The sequence below is a fragment of the Marmota monax genome, unplaced genomic scaffold (assembly GCF_021218885.2).
Source record: "Marmota monax isolate L192 unplaced genomic scaffold, Marmota_monax_Labrador192_F-V1.1 WCK01_AAM20220418_F8-fsc00084, whole genome shotgun sequence".
NCBI lineage: Eukaryota > Metazoa > Chordata > Mammalia > Rodentia > Sciuridae > Marmota > Marmota monax.
Genome location: NW_026694575.1, coordinates 3,234,959 through 3,254,279, shown reverse-complemented (window position 1 = coordinate 3,254,279; position 19,321 = coordinate 3,234,959). Strand labels below are relative to the sequence as shown.

Genomic DNA, 19,321 nt, shown 5'->3' with positions numbered 1-19,321 from the left:
TACTTGCCAGTTCTGATAAGCCTGTGTGGGTAAAAAATCAAACAGCTACAGCACCACCCCAAATCATCCTGGGCTCCCCCTCCCTGCTTGCTCACAAATCTCAGCAGGCGCCCAGGTGGAATCAACTCAAATTGTAGCTCATTAGCACAAAGGACTGGAAGTTTAGGGAAAGCGTGTGGTCGACAATGGTAATCTGGACTTCAGCAGGAGAAAGCGACCTTTCTCTCTTCCCTAAAACGAATGGCTGTTTGGGGCTGCGCTTCACCATGTTACCATTACTGGTTAATACGACCGCAGACAGAAGATGCAGCTGTGGCCCTGGGAACAGGCTCCACAGCCAGGCTGAACATAATCCCTCATGTAATGAAAAACCTATTTCTATTTCTGAGGCCTCACTACTCTTCATACTGAAGAGCCTTGCGCCTGTCACACGTTTATTGAAGCTTATTACTCATCTAGGCAGCGGGGCCCAGTTAGTATTTGGAATTATATTTTAAATCACAATTTTTCTATTATTTATTTTAGGATTCCAAGGCTCCGCTGAAAGCATGTCAGTGTTATTCTTGATGCGCATTCAAAGGCATTAAAGCTTCAAATCAAAATTCTTTTCTACGTGGAGAATCTTTATGCACATGTAGAAAACCTTCCGTCAAGACACCAGGGCAACCCTCTGTGCTGGAACCTCAGGCTCCTGTGTGACCACGAGGCTCAGGGCAGAGCTTTCGAGCCTCTCCGTTCAGTATTACAGTAATCTTTCCTGGGCCACCAGCTTCAGTCCCCCCTCTCATATCAGGCTCCTTTCTTTGGCTTTTGAAGATAAATGGATAGAGTCTCTCAGGATGCCAGGGACAGGCCGTGAACAGATGGGCTAAAACTATAGCCTCATCATCCAGTGAAAAAATAAGAACCAGTTTAATCTAAGTCAGAGGATTTTTCTGAACTGACCATGAAGCCTGAGCTTCCATTTATTCACGAGGCCAGTAGTGAGCGTGTGGTTCTGTCTTGTTCTATAGAAGCCAGTGGAAGTTATCATTCTGTCTAGGTATTCTCCTGGTTTCTTCTTTTATATTCCCAGGAGTGCACACACGCACACACACGTACATAGTCCACAGATGCAAATTATTATGCATGCATCCATACAACAGTTACTCAAGGGGGAATCTTATTCATGGATTTCCTTTCTCGTGCTTGCTTTGCTTTTTCTGGTTGTACTTAACTTATTTTTCCCTTTGCACAAACAATGTTCTCTGCCATTCAGGTGTGCAACTCACTTGGCCTATTGCATGAATGAAAAAAACATCAGCCCAAATTTGACAGCACTACTGCCATGATAGAAAGAATCCTTTCCATGTTTCTGCAGTTGAACCTCGTTACTTTTTATATTGAGAGTCTCTCTTTACATTTCCACCAAAACGGGTCCCACACCAATTCTTCCAATAGAATGCCTGTTGCCTGTCCATCCTGATAAGCCATCTTTGAGGGGTGTGACAATGACAAGAGACAATTCCTTCCACTCTGGGTATCTTCTCATTTAGCTGTTTTTTTTTTTTTTTTTTTTTGGTTATGTTGCTTTGTTTTGGATTGCAAGGAGCCACGACATGGTAAAAGTTTTTGGGTAGGGGTGAGGCAGTAGTAGGGTGACGAAGCATTATAAACATCATGGGCAAACTTAGCAAGGGCACTCAGGACATACAATGATAAAAAAAGAGCTTAGACTTGGCTTTTGGGTGATCTCTGTATTATTAGTACTTTTTTGTGCAGTGACAGCATCCTGCCTGGGTGGGCTACACAGCTTGATTAATAAATCCCTTAGTCATACAAACACAACAGGCAATTCTGTTTTCTTTCTTGGAGATAAATTTAGTCACAGATCTTTCTGTTGGTTCCTCTCTCCTATTTGCCTGACATTAAAGCAAGCCATCAGTATTTCATTACAATACGGCTATCACTTCAGGTCAGTTGACCTTTCCAAAAGGCTTAATTCCTGTCAGTTTGGAAGGGAAGAATAAAATGCTATGTAATCAGCATTCACATCCTCATGAAAGAAATAGAGACATTTCCTCCCAGACAGGGCAAGCCATGAGACCTGAAGCAGCACCTTCACCCCAACGACCTTCTAAAGAGAGCGCCGAGGGTGGAGGTAGAGCAGGGGTGGGGACAAGAGTCCAGAAAGAGCCGCAGATTGACAGACCAGTGAATATTTAAAAAGCACAAAATGAAATTAACTGTATTGTGGCTTAATATTATGTATATGACTTTTTAAAAAATTAAACTTGACAGAGGAGGGTAAATACGGACTTCCCCTAAGGATCTATAAAGATGAGATGTCTATAGAGTAGAGGGAGGAACAGAACAGAAACAGTGGTTTTCACATACGTGCAAATGCAGACAAACATTGTGATCAAGTAAACCTTTGGAAGCTGATGGAAGCTGGTCTCAAATCTGTCTATGGCTAGACCACCCTGAATGTGTCTGATCTCATCTGCAAGTCAAACCAGATCTACCAGTCAAATTATTTCATGAAGATGTGAACGAATAGCCAGGTGTGGTGGTGCGTGCCTTGAATCTCAGCAACTTGGGAGGCTGAGATATGAGGATCTCAAGTTCAAGATCAGCCTCAGCAACTTACAGAGGCCCTAGCAACTCTCAAATAAAAAATGAAAAAGGGCTGGGCATGTAGCTCAGTGGTTAAGTGCTCCCTGGAATTACTCTCCAGTACTGGAGGAAAAAGGGGGAAAAAAGTGAAAAAATTGAGGGGGAAATAGAGGAAAGTTGGGTAATGTTTGCCAAAGATCAGTTAGGAGAAATCAGTTCCAGTGTTCTACAACACAGCAGTGACTATAGTTTTGTTTGTTAGTTTTTTTTTTTTTTTGGTCTTTATACATGTGCTGGGAGCCATTAGCCAAGTAGGTATGACAATTTCCTTGCCAGCGTACCCCATGTTGCTTAGTGGAAGGACTCGTGGAAATAGAACATTTTGCAGTGACATTGCATGTAGGTGACCTTGCTCAAGGACCAGGGCGGATTAGGGTGTTCCCAGTTTAGGATAATCGGGTTTAGGGCGTTCCAGGTTTAAGATTATTCCTGCTGGGAATAGGGCGTATCCTGCTGCCTGAGTTCCCCTTGAGTTCTCACCGGGATTCAGATAGTATTTTTTGAGAGATAGAAGCCCAGTGGAGGTGGACTTTGGGCAGAGAACGTGGATTTCCCCAGAACGTGTTTGTAGATGGCTGGTGTGAGTTCGGGAATAAAGAGTTGCTGTTTGAATCTACAAGCTGTGTGGTGGCTCATGATTGTGTGCCCAGCCAGACTGCGGCATTTGTGCCCAGCCAGACTGCGGCATACATGTACTTTGTTACAGCAGTGACTAGAGTTAACAACAATTTATGATATACTTTATAAAGAACTAAAATATGGGGGGAATTCCAAGATAACTGGCATAAAGAAATGGTTAAACTTTTAAGGAAGTGGAAATGCTCATGGCCCTCATTTGATCAAGACACACTGACATACATATATTGAATTATCAAAGTATATTCCATAAACATGACGAATTATTAGGTACCTATTAAAATATTTTTTAAACTACAGAAATTTTTTAAAAAAGTTTCTGTGCAGAACATTCAGAGCAGGGTGTGTGGAATGTGAGTGTGTGTTGGTGAGAGCATGCACGCATCATTTGCACGTAACCCCATAGGCAGCTGACCTCCTTTCTCTCTTCCACCAGTCCACCCTTCTATCCCCCCCAGTACCAGCCATGAGCAGGGTAAGGAGTGAGTTGCTATAAATTTGGACATATCCACATCAAATCTAGACCAGGACCCACCCTCTGTGGATTGACAGACTATACTAAATGCTGGAAGTTCATAAATCCACTGAATTTTATTGGCAGCTAAAACTGTAAGGAAATCTCAGGTATCTCTTCCGGACCTTCCATTATGCCTGAAGACAGGCAAGCAAAGAAAGGCAAAGGATCTGGCATAAAATAATTCTCTTCCCTCATGTAGATTTTTGAATAGGATTGAAAATAAGATAAATACACTTGCTTTCTGGCTTCCTGGATCTTTCCATTGACAACACATTTGAAGAGAACAGAGATCTGAAACCTCCCACTTTTGGTGCTCCCCTGGGAATCTACCACCACATTCATTCTTTCCACCTTCTTACATCATTTTTGTTAGCAACAATTCTGGCTGGATCACACAGATATCAATTAGACACCACAGAAGATAAACCACCCCTAGTGCAAAAAGATTTTCTAGGATGAGTTATTTTTAGAGGACCCCCTTCATAACATGTTGGGAATACAGATTGATGTTCAACATTAGACACATTATTCTCATCTATTAGGCAAGAACCTGCTGTCTCTATAAACGCAATCTCTTTTATCATGGTAGCTTTCGGTTTATTTGGATAGATGTTGAGCTGTCCACTGTCGTTTATCTAAGTAGTTCACAAGTGAACCAAAAGTTTAATGATGTAAGATGAGGTAATGAAACATCGCCTTCGAGCAATTCTCAATAATTGCCTTTCATCTTATTATCTTGGTTGGACTTACTGGTTCCAGAAATTGTGTGGAAGATTACAGTGTAATTTGGTACTCTGGGTGTCAACACCCTCCCCATACTTTGGTCTTCTAATTGGTCCACATTTTATCCTGCTTGCTGTATGGCATTTCATAATTTGCGTTGCTAGCTAATGTTTCTGATTTTTCTATTCACGGAGTCGGTGTCTTTTTCTTATGTATCAATTTCCTTCCGTCCTTTTGGGTACTAATTCTTCTTCCTCTGGTCCTTGACTCTTCACTGCTTTGGTCCCATGATATGTAAGCTAATAACAAGGCGGCTTAAATTTTTTTTTTTTTTACAGTTTTTATAGTGGATTTGGGAGGAGATAATGTCTTCATTTGATAAAAACAGACTGGATAAAAACAGACACAAAAAATGACCTTGATTTCTTATTGCACAATGGTTAGACCACTCCACATTTCTAGAAGAGGAAATAAAAAGGGAAATGACCATTGATTCATACCAATGAGTTAATAAAAAGCTTTGCCATACAAGAACCTGTTTCTTGATGGTCCTGGGAAAAATAAAACTCAGATGCCTTTTATCACCATTTTGTGCCTGATTAGCAGTGTGGCTCCGGTCACTTATGCAAAATATAACTTACCCCAGGAATTTTAAAGGTTCCCATTAACTATATTATTTTATGGGGTTGCTCATTAGACTCTAGGTCCAGGAAAAATTTTCAAGTAAAAATGTCCTAGATTCTGAGGCTGGTCAGCAGATTCCAGCACACCATCTAACTGGCCAATCACTCGGTAAAATAGAATCCTTTGCCCAATGGAAAAGCAAGAGCTTCATATACATAAGGCTATACATATAATTTTAATACAGCTTAAATTAATTAACATAAAATTAATAATACATAAAATTAACACACAAAGTTACAAGAATTTTTTTTCTAAAGAAAAGAGAGTAACCCAGAATTCTCTTGAGATTTAGGGAGGCTGCATATCTTGTTATTAAAAGAAAATTTAAACACACATACTCTAAATTTAGCTAATGCCCCAGAAGTCAGTGTTGATAAAATTTGGGGCAGAAGACAGCCTTAAAACCAGTTTTGAAAATGCATCTTATTTAAAGACACTCTGAACTTCCTTGAGAGATGTCATTGTGTTTATTACAGCCTGAAGATCAGGAAGCATTGACCATCCTGACCCTTCTTTCTCCCCGTGGAATGTAGGCAAGTCTTGTCTGAACTTCATTAATGTGACTTTAAAGTGCTTGTGGTGTAATATAAGTAAGCAAACGGAGAGGGTTGCATCATAACTGCAAAGGAAAAAGCAAGGTAATATGCCCTCTTCTCTAAAGATCCCAGTCCTTAGGGAGAGCCGAACATGTTTGCACAAAGTCTCCCACAAATGACCTAACTCGACTGAAAACCCATCCCAAGGGAAGGTCCTTCCCTCACAGCTGTGAAGAAAATCATGATGAAAGAAATGCAGAGATTGGCGGCAAAGCCTCTCTCCTCCCTTCTCACCCACAGATTTATCATTATTATTTTTTAAAATAATGTGTCAGAAAGATGATATGTATTAGGTATCTCATAAATGTCTTTCTGGTTTCCAGAAGAGAGGACAATAGTTTTTTCAGCAAAGGTCTTATCCAACCAACATGCAAATGTGGTGCTGTTACATTTTCTGATACATTCTGATATTTACTTATTTATTTAAGGCCAGAAGGTGGATAATGTAAAAAACAAAAATGAACAGAACCTGCAATGTATAATTCTCCTTTTATGGTAATATTAAATGTGTCAATAGAGTTGATGGACTTTTGTAATGCAGTGGACCTTATTAGAAGATATCAATCTAATAAATGATTTCTTTGATAAGAAAAGGGCTAGGGAAAACTTCTGGGTATCTACTCATGATAATCAAAATATGAATTTTCCAGAGAGGAATTTTCACTGGAGAATGTGATGAAGTCTGGCTTAAGGTGACCTTAAGAGAAAAGTGTATGTTTTAGAAGTTTCCTTTGGATCACGTTTCTGTCATAGGAAGTTATATAGCTACGAAGGGCATTTCAGAGCACAAAAGATCCTGCATGGCTTGAGTACATGGACCTAATTCACCATATAATAGTTCTTTTCTCTCCTTGGTGCTTTGTAGTGAATGCTTTCATTTCTTAGCACATCCTCATTTACAGAGAAACAGCCAACAGATTTTCAGATTTATGCCATTATTTGCTTCTTCACCTTGAACTCCAACTGAATTCTACTACACTTTTGCATTGCGAGTGCCAAATGGTGGCTGTCTGCCAGAAGCAAACACTTCCTAGCTCCACCGAGAAACTTCTCTCCATTTCAGGGAATCACAGATTCCTGCTAGCGGGCTCGAATGTGGTGCTTGCACCCCACTCTCACTGTTCCTTCGCCTAAATGCTTTCTAACTTGGAAATGCAACTTGGGAACAGGGGCAATTACAACATAAGGGAATTAGAAACTTCCCTTTATGTTGGGGAACAGGTGGAACTTGGGATCAGGGATTTTTGGTACTTGGAAAGAGCTTCCACAAAGGATCCAACACAGACCTAATCCTAATCAACATGCATTAATTCAACAAATATCTCTGTTTCTTGTGATGTGCTAGGAAGTGCCAGTCATGACTTTGGAGATAACAGTGGTCCCAAACTTTGGTTATTCTTCTCATTGGACGCAGTCTAAAAGTGTGATAGCTAACACAGTATTCACAATAGCTTTATTTAGTTGAGCTTCTACTGTGTGCCAGGTCCCATCATGTCCCAATGATTCTAAGAATCAGATTTTTTTTTCATATTTTCACATGTCTGAATCTGAAATCAGAATTCATCTTAAAATTGGTGTGTCTTACACAAGGGTTATGTGGCCATGAACCTACTTATTCACATGGTTATATGAATCCTAGTGATCTCTGTCTCTTTTCAAATATACAAAATAAAATTATAAATGTGAGGAGACAGTATCATAGTTTAACTTATAGTTTTTCCCCTTAGGGATGCATATAATCATGACACTTTTCATAACTACTATATATTGTATTTGAAGAAATATGTATGTTTCTATCATTTCAATGAGTACTACTTGGAATCATCTTTACAAAGTAGGAGTTTTCCACATATTTTTGGTTGAGAAACTAAGGTGCAGAGAGATTAAATAGTCACATGGGTTTTATATGGTCTATGGGTCAGAATTTGAACCATGCCTCTCAGACACCCAAGTCCAATATGTGGTTCCTCTCACATCAGTCTGCTTGTCTGTTAACCAAGGCACGGCGATAACCCCTGAAACTGTGTTACAAATAAAATGTGGAATGAAGCAAACTTTATTGACACATTAGAAACAACACCCAAAATCTGAAACCATGAAATAAACATAAAGAAATGAATGAGCGAAAGACTGAGGAAACGGGGAACATGAAAACTGTTGGTAGAATCTGAAGGGTCTGTAGGCCTAGTAACCACCGTAAGGGGCCCGGTTAAATAAAAAAGGTATAGCTCAGTAGTTGAGTGCCTGCCAAGCATTTTTGAGGCCCCGGGTTTTATTCCCCAGCACTGCAGAAACAAAATCAAAACCCAAATGGGTTTTTGGAGAAACTGACAAGGATATGACCACATCCTATCAGGACTTCCAGACTGCTGACTGCTAAAGAGATAATTATGCAGAGAAGAAGTTTAGGACAAGGTCTCAAAGAACACTTCAAAGGATAGCAGGAGGGGACCTCTCCTGCGTTACTCACACATACTAGTGGAGGCACAAAGTTCTGGGCCTGCCGAAGGTGACCACTTCATTTCCTTATGGCCCTAGAGGCCCGTTAAGATGCTCTGCAAAGTCAGGACCTGAAATTGCTTCTGTGTTCTCCTTCCCAGCACTTTCCTGCGAGGTAGGCAGACCCTGCTTTGGTTGACTCCCTTGACTTTGGGCAGGGGTCTCAGGGAGGAAAGTTCAGGCACCTGTCTTAGCTATTGCCCATTCAGAAGCATTTCCAGCTCTCCAAATTACTCAAATCTGTTTTTATAAGAGGCCACATCCTTTTTTAAGGCAGAAATTGTCTTTGCTCAGTATCAAACATGTGGTACCAGTGTGGCCACATGGCTACTGGGGGATGGAGACCCAGCTAATGAACGACTTTATTTTTCTCTCTGTAAACAGACCCTCTGAAATCTGGTGTGCAGCTATGAGACAGCAGCCCCACTGCCAAGATTCATGGGTGTGGGAGCTCTGGCAGGAGGTATCATAGGAGCATATTAGCATATCTATAAGATAAAAATGTCTCCTACTAACTTCTGAACACATAATATAAATGGGTCTCCTGACTAATGTGTGGGCAGTTCTTTCTATTGCACCGTCCGGGGCCAGAGAGTTAGGTGGAAATGTTATTTCCTCGACTGTTTGGATGAATCATTAGCATTCTGCTCTTTAGATAATGGGAGGTAAATACACAATCTGGAATTCACACAGGAGGGGAAGTTTATCATCTCTCCAGATAGTCCAAGGGCAGTGAGACTGAATGAGGCCAACGTTCTCCCCAGACTGTGCCCTCACCAACGCTGCCAGGCAGGTATGCCACTCTTCTGTCGCTTCCTGTACGTTTTCCCCAAACCTGTTCTGTTCTGTGAGATGAGAATACACAAAATAGCAGCCAAGAACGCGGGATTCATCAGCGTGAGTCTCAACATATCAATTTTCAAGCATAGCAACTTTAAACACATGGTAGTCTCTTCGTTTCCATAGAAAATAATCTCTCATTGTTTTCAAAAGAAACTGAAAGCACCCCAAATTACCACGCTCTTAACTTCCTGACATGTTGACGGCCGCGTTCTGCACAGATCAAAGTCAGAGTGGCAGAAGACTGAGCGCAGAGCAGCTTACTTAAAACCTAGTAGTTCAGATTTGGCAGGAATTACTGCACTGAAGAAAGGCAAGGTGATTTTCTAATACATATATATGTATTTTAGTTTGGCAGAGATCTGAGGAGCTCAAAACTAATTTACGATGACATAAATGCTCTTATCCTCCTCTCTGCCCTCTTCCCTTCCCAACCACATGGAGAGCCTTGTTAGAAGGAATCTTGGGGCAGGGTACCCATTGTTTCTGACTCAGGGGTGACAGTCTGAGCTCCATGTCAACATGCGGCTTCTCACTTAGAAGTTCTGGGAGGAGCTGGACTTACTCAGACATCGGAAGCATCTTTCTTCCCTGACGTGAGGTAGGCCTGTTAAAACTTCTATGCCTTTTAAGGAAATGAGATCTGGTCAATGCTAACCTGAGATGACAAGGGGATGATGTCATTCAGTGGCCCAGGAGTGTCATAACCTGTTGGAAAACCTCAATGAAGGTGGCATGAGGCACTGAGGAGGTTGCAAAAACAGGAAATGGATTTGCAGAAGAACCTGGGGTAACAGAGTTTGAGGACTATTGATTTGTGTGGCAAAAGGGCTACACCATCCCATTCTGGGGGTGGTGGAGCACGTTTCAGGCCGTCTAGTTACAGTTATAGTGTCAGGAGGGAATATTCCATCCTACAGAAAGATTTTAAGTGGAGAGAGATGTGGCTTGCTTTTCTTACTTTTAAATTTGGGCCAGAAAGTCAGATGCAATTATTTATCACAAAATAGGATGTCAGTATCAGAAAACACCAACGGCTTGCTTTATTGATAGTGGACATATGGGTGTACTCTTAGCAGCAAGTAGTGTTTTCAAGCAGGTGGAAAGACCCTGAAAGATAATCTTAGGAGGTGAGCACTGATAGAATTAAAGGGGTTGACAACTAGGGCCTTTTTATGAACCAAATCCAATTTGCCACCTGTTTTATATGGCATGTGACCCAAGGGATGGTTTTACATTTTTAAATGACTGAAAAAGATCAAGAGAAGCATATTTTATGATAGATGAAAATCACATAAAATTCAGATTTCAGTGTCCATAATTAAAGTCTTGACTGTCTGTTTACACGCTTCTATGGCTGCATTTGAGTCACCATGGCAGAGTGGAATAGTCATGACAGAGACTGACTGTCCCACTGAGCACAGAGTTTCTATTGTCTGGCTTCTAATAGCAAAAAATTGCTGAGCCCCATAACAGAAGATTTTGGAGAAGGCAGACAGGTTGGAGATGGAGGAGGAGGTAGGATTTCTCTCTACTGTGCCAGAGCTGATTTGGGAAGGATAGGAAGCAACTATTTTCTTGCCAATGAGGGACAGGACTAGATAAGTTGAGTTAGTGCTCCAAGAGGGCCCACTGAGGTTTCATACAATATTTGAGGAACCAGCTAGCCACAGTCTTCAGAGAGTAATTAAAGAAGTGTAAACTGGGTATCAGGAGACTAGAGAGACTGAGTTTAGGAGATCAGAGGACCTCACATTGGTCCTGCAACTAAACAACCACAGGACTAGTCTCTCTGTATCTCTATAGCAATGCTTAGCAAAGGAGCATCATATGCCAACTTTATTTTCTACTTAGAGTATATGTTGGTGACTGGGATCATGATTTAAGTGTACTAGTTATAAAAAAGTGCTTTAAATACTTCTAATTTGAAGCAGGGAGAAGGTTCTATCGAACTAGTTACTATTATGTATACATGAAGATATAAACACAGTATATCCGACATACACAGCAGGGGAGAAAATCTACCTAGTTATATGATCCAGAAACGTAGGGTTATGACTTCTGGCACTGCACGTAATGACAGAGTTTGAGGTGCCAAGGAAGAAAGACAACTTCCCAAGAAAATGCTCTCTTGCGTTCCCCTCAAATTCCCCGGAACCCGTATGCTCTAGGATCTGTTGGGACCAGGGGCTGTGACATGCACAGTGGTCCTGTGGTGGTTCACGCAGCTTTTCAGAGTATTTTATTCTGGGGTGTTTTATACATTGGGAGAATCTGGCACAGAGAGGGTCTAATGGAATTACCTATCATTAAAGTTCTCTCACCCTGGTTACATGAGCCGGACAAGGGGATCTTTCCCAAGTGGGTGAGGCCCACGTGTTCTGATTTGCACAAAGGCTGCCGTTTGGCTTTTTATACCCACCCACACGCCTGGCCATGGAGAACTTGTCATGGGGCTGAGCTATTCCGAATCGCTCGCTTCTGAAAAGCCTTCTCTCTATGGGTTTGAACATGCAAGGAAGATAATTTGACGTATTTGTCACAGTGCCTGGCAGGGCTGAACCCACTGCCTGACCATAAATGTCCTGAAGTAGTTGCTTCAATTTCAGGACCTGTCATGTTCTCATGGAACATGGCGTCATATGTGAACCAGGATGGACTCAGGTCTTCAAAGCTCCAGTCTCTCCAACAGAGGGCCCTTGGTTTTCCTGTTACCCTTCTGTTCCTCCTCAGTACCTTGTTTTTATTTTTTTTTATTTTTTGGCAGACACAATCACTAGTGGCTCCCACCAGCCCTTTCCCCTGTGTTTGCAATGCGCTGTTTATGCCCCCGCAGCTTTGTGATTAATAATATACTGCTTTTCATCTTCAAAGTGATTTATACACATTAATTAATCCTCACCATCCTTCAGAGTTTCTGCATGTAAATAACCATCATGCCCCTGTGCTGCATGTAGGAAACCAAGACTTAGGAAGGCAAGCAACGTCACCAGGCTAAGGAGAAAGGGATTGCCAGGGCCAGGATCACCACTGAGGATCCTGACCCCTCACCTGGCTTGCACGCCTATGGTCATCTCTGGAGAGGATCTGAGATAGTCCTGCACCCCCACATTCACTATGGGGTAAATTGGCCCATGACATCATTCCTTTTGAGTCATAAACTATTTTTCAATACTCCAGGGTCAAAGCATAATCTTACCTAAAGTATACATAACAGGAAGTGATGGATTATAAACTAATAAACCATCTAAGATGCTCAGGTCCAGCTTCCAGTAGCCTCCAGACTGAAGATAAATATGTTTCCTAATCCATCATTTACAAGTTATACACCCGATTAAAACATTAAACTCGCACTATACGGCTTCCCATTTATATGATTGCCCTTACAGAAAGCTATTATATTTTAACTATCAAGCTCAATAAGTCAGGCAGTAGCCATCTATCTCCCTCCTGCAAGAGGAGTAGGAGAGACACTGGGGATGATATTGGCAGCGGCAGGCAGGGCCTCGATTTCTGTATCTGGGCTCCCCATGGTGCTCACCAGCCCAGCAGAACATTAAGCCTGAGAAGTGAACACATGGACCTTTTTGAAGTGCCTGACATAAAGCCAGATCATGGAAAGAACCCGAAGGCACATTGAATTCGCTTCCACCAAGGCCCTGAACAGCTGCCTGGGGAATCACACAAAACTCTCTCCAACAACACAAAAGATTCTAATCCAGTGATCCAAGAGGCTGCAGACCTCCTTCCCCGTCAGGTCAACCCACCACTCCACACTTCATCAAGAGGTAAGTGAGAAGCAGACGTGACTTGAAGTCAAGGGTTCTGGGGCATCAGACCTCAGTCCCCACGTAGAACGGAGGTTCAGAGCACCATGGCTTTTACCAGGACCCAGGTTAAGTGTAGCCCCTTTGGTTGGAGTGTCCCTTTTCTCTCTTTTGGAGGACATTCCTTGGAAACTCAACTGGTAAGGGATATAAATGCTTATTTTTCCACATTAAGACAAGCACAGCTGTATTATAAAAGAGAGTAAAAAATGCACATTGATTTTTTTTTGTTTTGGGTTGGTCTGCTTCGGGCAAAGCCCCAGATTTCTGGGAATGCACAGATATACTCCTTTGCCATCAGGCGAGCTGAGGTCGAATGGACTGGAACATTCTGCACCAGTTTCTTTCTCTGGCAGGCACCAGGCTGGGCTGCCTGGGGAAGAAGGAAGTGTAGGAGTCCCACAGTCCCCTCACCATACTTCAGAGTGAGGGGGGTGTTGATGTTGGGGCGAGAGGCAAGGCCTGCACCGTCAGTGTTGCCCTGCCTTATCTCCTCGATGGGAGGAGTTGGAGCATGCCTGTTGAGAACTGTTTCGGAGTCAGCCTCTTTTAGCTGGTGTTTTATAGGTTTGCTTTGCACTGTGGCACAGCCAACCCTGGGAGCTCATAGCTCATAGCTGCCCTGAATCCAAGCCAGAACCATCGAGTGTTTCAAATAAACTTCAACAAACGTCACCACGGCCTCTGCCTGGGCCAGGAGATGTGCCATTGGCAAGCGCAGCTGACAGAGCAGCCGCACTGGGGCTCTTTGTCAGGGCCAGGAGCTGCGAGCAGGCTCTGTGTCCAGCCCGGGATGTTCATATGCATGTGGCACTCTGCCCCTCAGATCTCAGCATCTGCTGCCTTCCGTGGTTGCATGGATCCACCCATGGATGCAAACAAATATCCCTGGCATGGGAAGACCAGTGCCCCAGCAACTTCACAGATCTGCTACCTTAAGTCAGGCACCGAGTCACCAGGGACATGAGAGCTGAACCGGATTCAGGTTCAGCAGCACATGGTGAGATGAGAATTGAAGCTAAGGGACAGGGATGTGGGCAAGGGTATCTCCGAGTGACTTGAATCTGTACAAAGACCTGGTTGCATGCTCTGGCCACTCCATCTTATTTCTGTTCCACAGCTCTGGAAATAAGCTAGCTAGTTTGGCTTTCGCTGTGATCAGGGTGCTGTCAGGCAGGACAGACCAACCACTATTCTCCTTCTATTCAGTTTCTGGGTAAAGTCAATCCACACGGTGTGCATTTCAGGGCACAGACCAGGAATAAAACTCAGTGACAGAGAAGTCTAGAAGGCTACTCTGGGTAGAAGAAATGACAACTCTCCTTTCATCAGCAGGAAAGGATACAGCGAGGGTACTTAATTCCACTTCTGATAGATGTCATCTGAATCATGAAGGAGAAACTCATCAGATTTAAGTGGATCCCAGGAGGCAAAAAATCACCTGCATCCATCACTCCTCATCAGGCCTCTTAGAAGCCCACAAGCGAACTGGACAGACAACAGAGGGCCTCTCCATGCGCAAGGCCACAGCCTCTCCCCCACCATCTCACCACCAGGAAAAGCGACCGAGGCTGCCTCGACTTACCTATGAAATACGCCAGCAAGATGGCCAGGAGGAGGGCCGCGGCAATGGCGGACAGGGCGGCGCATTTCCAGCTGCAGTACTTGGAGGGCTTCTTCAGCTTGAAGGCCTTCCTGGAGAAGGTATTCCTGGGCAGCAGGCGGGGCGGGGGCGTGTAAACGGTTCCTGAGGTCAAGGGGTATCCTGGAGAGGAGCTGCTAAACAGGGGGGTGCTTCCCGAGGAGGTCTTAAAGAGGAAGTGCCTGCCAAGAAAAAGGGAGAGAGTCAGCGTGGCCCTGGACAGCTGGGCTGCTGCAGGGGTGCTCCTTGCCCTCTGAATCACACGATCCTAGCGCTAAAGAGCTACCCCCACTTGACGGCAGGATAAGGGGCACACATTACACCGGGCAATGATGTGGGTTGACTATAAGCTTGCACGATTTCATATTTCCATAAAGGCACCGAGATTATATTTTCTGCAACAACCTTGCAAAGTAGTCAAAGCAAATAGGAAAACTGAATTATTGTCTCTCACTTAGAAATGATGCTGCTGCTGCTGAGTGTTATCACATCTTAAATGCCTACACACTCTCTCTCTCTCTCTCTCTCTCTCTCTCTCTCTCTCTATATATATATATATATATATATATACACACACACACATATACATATATATTAGTACTAGGGATTGAACTCAGGGGCATTCAACCACTGAGCCACATCCCCAGCCCTATTTTGTATTTTATTTAGAGACAGGGTCTTGCTGGGTTGCTTAGTGCCTTGCCATTGCTGAGGCTGGCTTCGAACTCGTGATCCTCCCGTCTCAGCCTCCCCAGCCGCTGGGATTACAGGCATGCACCACCATGCCCGGCAGATGCCTACTATTGAAAGGCACTTGAAATACATTATCACCAGTATTTACAAACTAAATATTATCAATCAAGAGTCTGAGGATTTTAACCCAGCGTCGTGTCTTTCCATAAAACCCATGCTCTTAAATATCACCCTGAACTTTCTCTTCCTACTCTTTCTCTTACGTCTTCCTCTCCAGTTTACTCAGCTGCAGTTCTGCGATTTCTAAGATTTCAAAACATTAATGTAGGTATTTCCTTTTTCTTTCTATTTTTAACAGATGCAGTTCTATTTACCAATCACGTACGCTTTGTCATTTGCCAAGTTAAATGTCCTACTTGCAACCATGCCACCTTCCAACCTGATGAGGGGGTACTGTGACCACCCCAGTTTTCCAGGTGAGAAACAGAGGCTCAGGGAGAACAAGCAGGGGCACCGGAGCTCAGACTAGATCATTTAAAAATTTTTTTAGGGAAGCTCTAATCAGACCTATGGCACCACACTGCCCTTGCAACTGGGGGATGCCAGATTTTCCCAGTGGGATTCTGAGGTAAAAATCATGCTTTTTACAAATATTTTGTATCTTGCCTAGCTTAAGCCTTGAAAACATTTCAATCTTTACAGAGATCAAGCAAGCCTGGTCTGACTGAGAATCACATCATAAAATGAGAATCTGATGAGTGAATTATTTAATGTAGCCAATGTAAGAATAAACAATCGATATTGGGACTTTATTTGTACTATAAGCATTTTCCAGGATCTGAACAGACCCCAGAAGTTTGGCTCCATAAATGAGGCTTTGGAGTCCTTGTCCAACGGCTCTCTTAACACCACCCATTAGAAGCGTCTTGTTAGGCAGAGGCTGAGGCATGGAGTTCAAGGTAGTCCTGCCCTGGAGCCCTAGCATCCCTGTTTTTGCACAAGTTAGCTCACTTCTGTGACCCACCACCGCTCTGGGACCCTCCCTCTCCTCCCTGAAGAGTGGGGGGAACAAGAGCTGAGGAACTCAGAGATTGACACAGGTCACATAGGAGGAGCCCTTCACCAGGGCTGCTCATGGAAAGTGCCCTGTCCATCACAAGTAGCTTCTACTATTAATTCTTCAGAGCGACGTAAGAAGCCTGAATGGCGAGTTCTAGTTTACAGCTGGACCAATGTCAAACCCACAGCTGAAGAGCTTCTGAATCACCAAACAATAGCCCACTGCCTGATGATGCAGTTGGAACGCGGGCACAGCAGAAAGTTTGGGGTCTGGAAAAACTCTGGGAATGGGGTTAGAATCCCATCAGATTTATTTCTTGGACCATTCTTTAAAAGTGGGTCATGAACACAGGAAACCAAATGAAAACAAAGGAATCACAAGGGATTGCAAGGGATCACTCTAAGTGTTTTAAAATACACAAAACCCAACCCTCATCCCTCCAGGATCCTACCCATATCTATGGCTTCAGCCCTCAAGGATACATCCAAAGTCTCCATTTCTGGATGGACCTTCTCCTGGACCTCAGATCCACATTCCTCTTGTGTATCTCATGGTCCATGTTCCAAGTCACAACCAAACTCAGACTAGTCTCCTTCTCCTCCCCAAACCCACTCCTCCTGGCTCCGGGCCCTCCCAGTGACATGGGAACACCGTCCCCTCTGCCTCACCATCTCCCTTCCAGCAGGTAAAAGAATCCCATCAACCCCTCCCACCAATTCTCCCCTTTAACTTCTGCTTTTCTTTTCCTCAAACCACAAATGACACTGTGCTCTGACTTACAGATCCCTGGTCACCAGCCAGTTCCTAAAAGAGGACACCTACATTTCAGTATGGGGCCAGATGTCCACAGTCACGACCCAACTTTTCACCCTCGTCTCTAACCTGGTGCTTCCAGCTCCAGCCACCAGAGACGCATCCTCACAAGGCTGCTCGTGCTGCGTGTCTCTGCAAATGCTATGGAAGATTCTTCCGAATGGCTTTTGTTATCCTTCCCCACTGAACCCAACCTAGCCAGCTCCAACTCACCTTCCAGCTACCTGCCTGGGAAGCCCATTCCAACATCCCTTCCATTGCTTTGAGCACTGAGTTCATTCATATACTTGAGGATGTACCTTCCTAAAATGTTCTCCTTCTGCTAGAATGTCAACTCCTGCGTGCTGGTACTGGTAGATATTACTCTGGATATCTCCAGAGTCTACAACACTAGTGCCTGGACGGCAGTCTTATTTGTGGAAGAATGAATAAATCGAAAATAGGAATGTTTTAGCAAGAAAAGAGCAACAAAATGAAAACTACGATGTTCAGGCCAACTGGAATGCTGTTTCTAATGCACTCATTTATAGGAAAAGTGGATGGAGGTGACTGTTACATCTTACCTGTGAAGTTGCTTTCTGAGATCCTAAAATTGTTCCCTTCATAATCCAGTCTATTCCCCATAGTTCCCTCTAAAAAGGAAGTCATATCATATATCACCAGCCTCTCTCCCCATCACCCCCCCCCCCCAAATAAAGGCTTCCAATATCACTAAGAATGAAATCAGAAGTCTTTCTCATGGCCTACAGCACTCTGTGTGATCTGCTCTCAGGCTGCCTTCCCAATGACTCTTTCAACATTCTTAGCCTCCCTTGATCCATCTGTCGCGCTATCCTTTTGCTAGTCTTCATCGGCTCACATCTTCCTGCCCCAGGGCCTTTGTACATGGTGTTCTCTCTGCCTGGAAATATCTGCACAGCTTGTTGCTCTCTGCCATTCAACTCTGCTCCAATATCACTTTCTCAGAGAGATCTTCCCTAGCCCCTTTCATTCACTGTTACTCTGTTGCCCAACACAACTGCCTTTGTTTATCTTCCTTATATGACATATATGTGCACATATGTATATTACTTACTGCTTTTCTCCATTATTAGAGTTGAATTTCTATAAAGTGTTCAAATAATGAGGCGTTTTGCCTGATCTAACACAACAGAGCGTGGCACACAGTGGGCACTTACAACCTTTCCCAAGGTTAAAGTGATACTACGACGATGGTACTGCGGCCATTTTAAAATGTTAGAATTAAAGTGTCTTCAGAGTATGCTCTCCAGATACCTGCTCTCGCATCATTGGAGTGCTCAGTTAAAAAAGGACGAATTCGATTGGGTGGGGGTTGCACGCGTAATCCCAGCTACTCAGGAGGCTGAGGTAGGAGAATCCCAGATACCAGATGAGGCTGGGCAACTTTTAAGAACCTGGCTCAAAATACAATAAAAAAGGGCTGGGAATATAGCTTATTTAAAGAGCACTTCCTGGGCATTGGAGGGATTCTAGGTTCAATTCCCAGCACAAAACAAAACAACAACAAAACAAATTTTCTGAGCTCCATCTGGACCTGAAGATGGAGTCTGCTAGTATATGATCAATAAGGTCTCCAGGTAATTCTAGTGCCTAATAGAGTTTAAGAAGCTATTTTTTTTGTTGTTAGATTGTTAGTAGGCATATTTTTTTTTACACACAAGTCTCAGGTGAAGTATCATGAAGTCTCCAACTTACTTTCAAATGATTCAGCAAGAAGATCTGTCTATCTATATATAGTAGATAAGGCAAATCTGCTGAAATGATAGCAGTTGTTGAAACTAGGTGGCTATTCTTTCATTGCATTATTCTTCCAACTTTTCTGTCTGCTTGAAAATTTTCCTAAGAACGTTGAAAAAAAAATGGCAAGCTTTGATTCTTCCAAGGATTGCAGTCACACAGTGAAGGAAAAGTATAAAATAGAATAAAATAAAGAACCCACAGGCAATGATCTGGCCAAATGGTCACAGGGAGGATGCAGAAGGCTTAGGAGATTTCTCCTGATTTTTCCATGAACTGGCTGTTAAGACAGCTTCCCCCTCCCCCCCGAGAGGGCTGCTCAGTGTGTTCCCAGGAATCATTTGTGCTGCCCCCACTGAACTTCTTCCCTGCGGTGGG

The 19,321-nt window shown here is 43.3% G+C and overlaps 1 protein-coding gene across 15 annotated transcripts in view; it reads right to left on the bottom strand.

Moving 5' to 3' along the window:
* Tenm2 (teneurin transmembrane protein 2) overlaps positions 1–19,321 on the bottom strand; it is a 1,244,871-nt gene that overhangs the window by 221,122 nt on the left and 1,004,428 nt on the right. For all 15 annotated transcript variants that reach the window (XM_058571810.1, XM_058571809.1, XM_058571811.1 and 12 more), the window contains one exon: positions 14,563–14,801. In XM_058571810.1, coding sequence (XP_058427793.1) covers positions 14,563–14,801 — 239 coding nt within the window. The remainder of the gene's footprint in view (positions 1–14,562; positions 14,802–19,321) is intronic.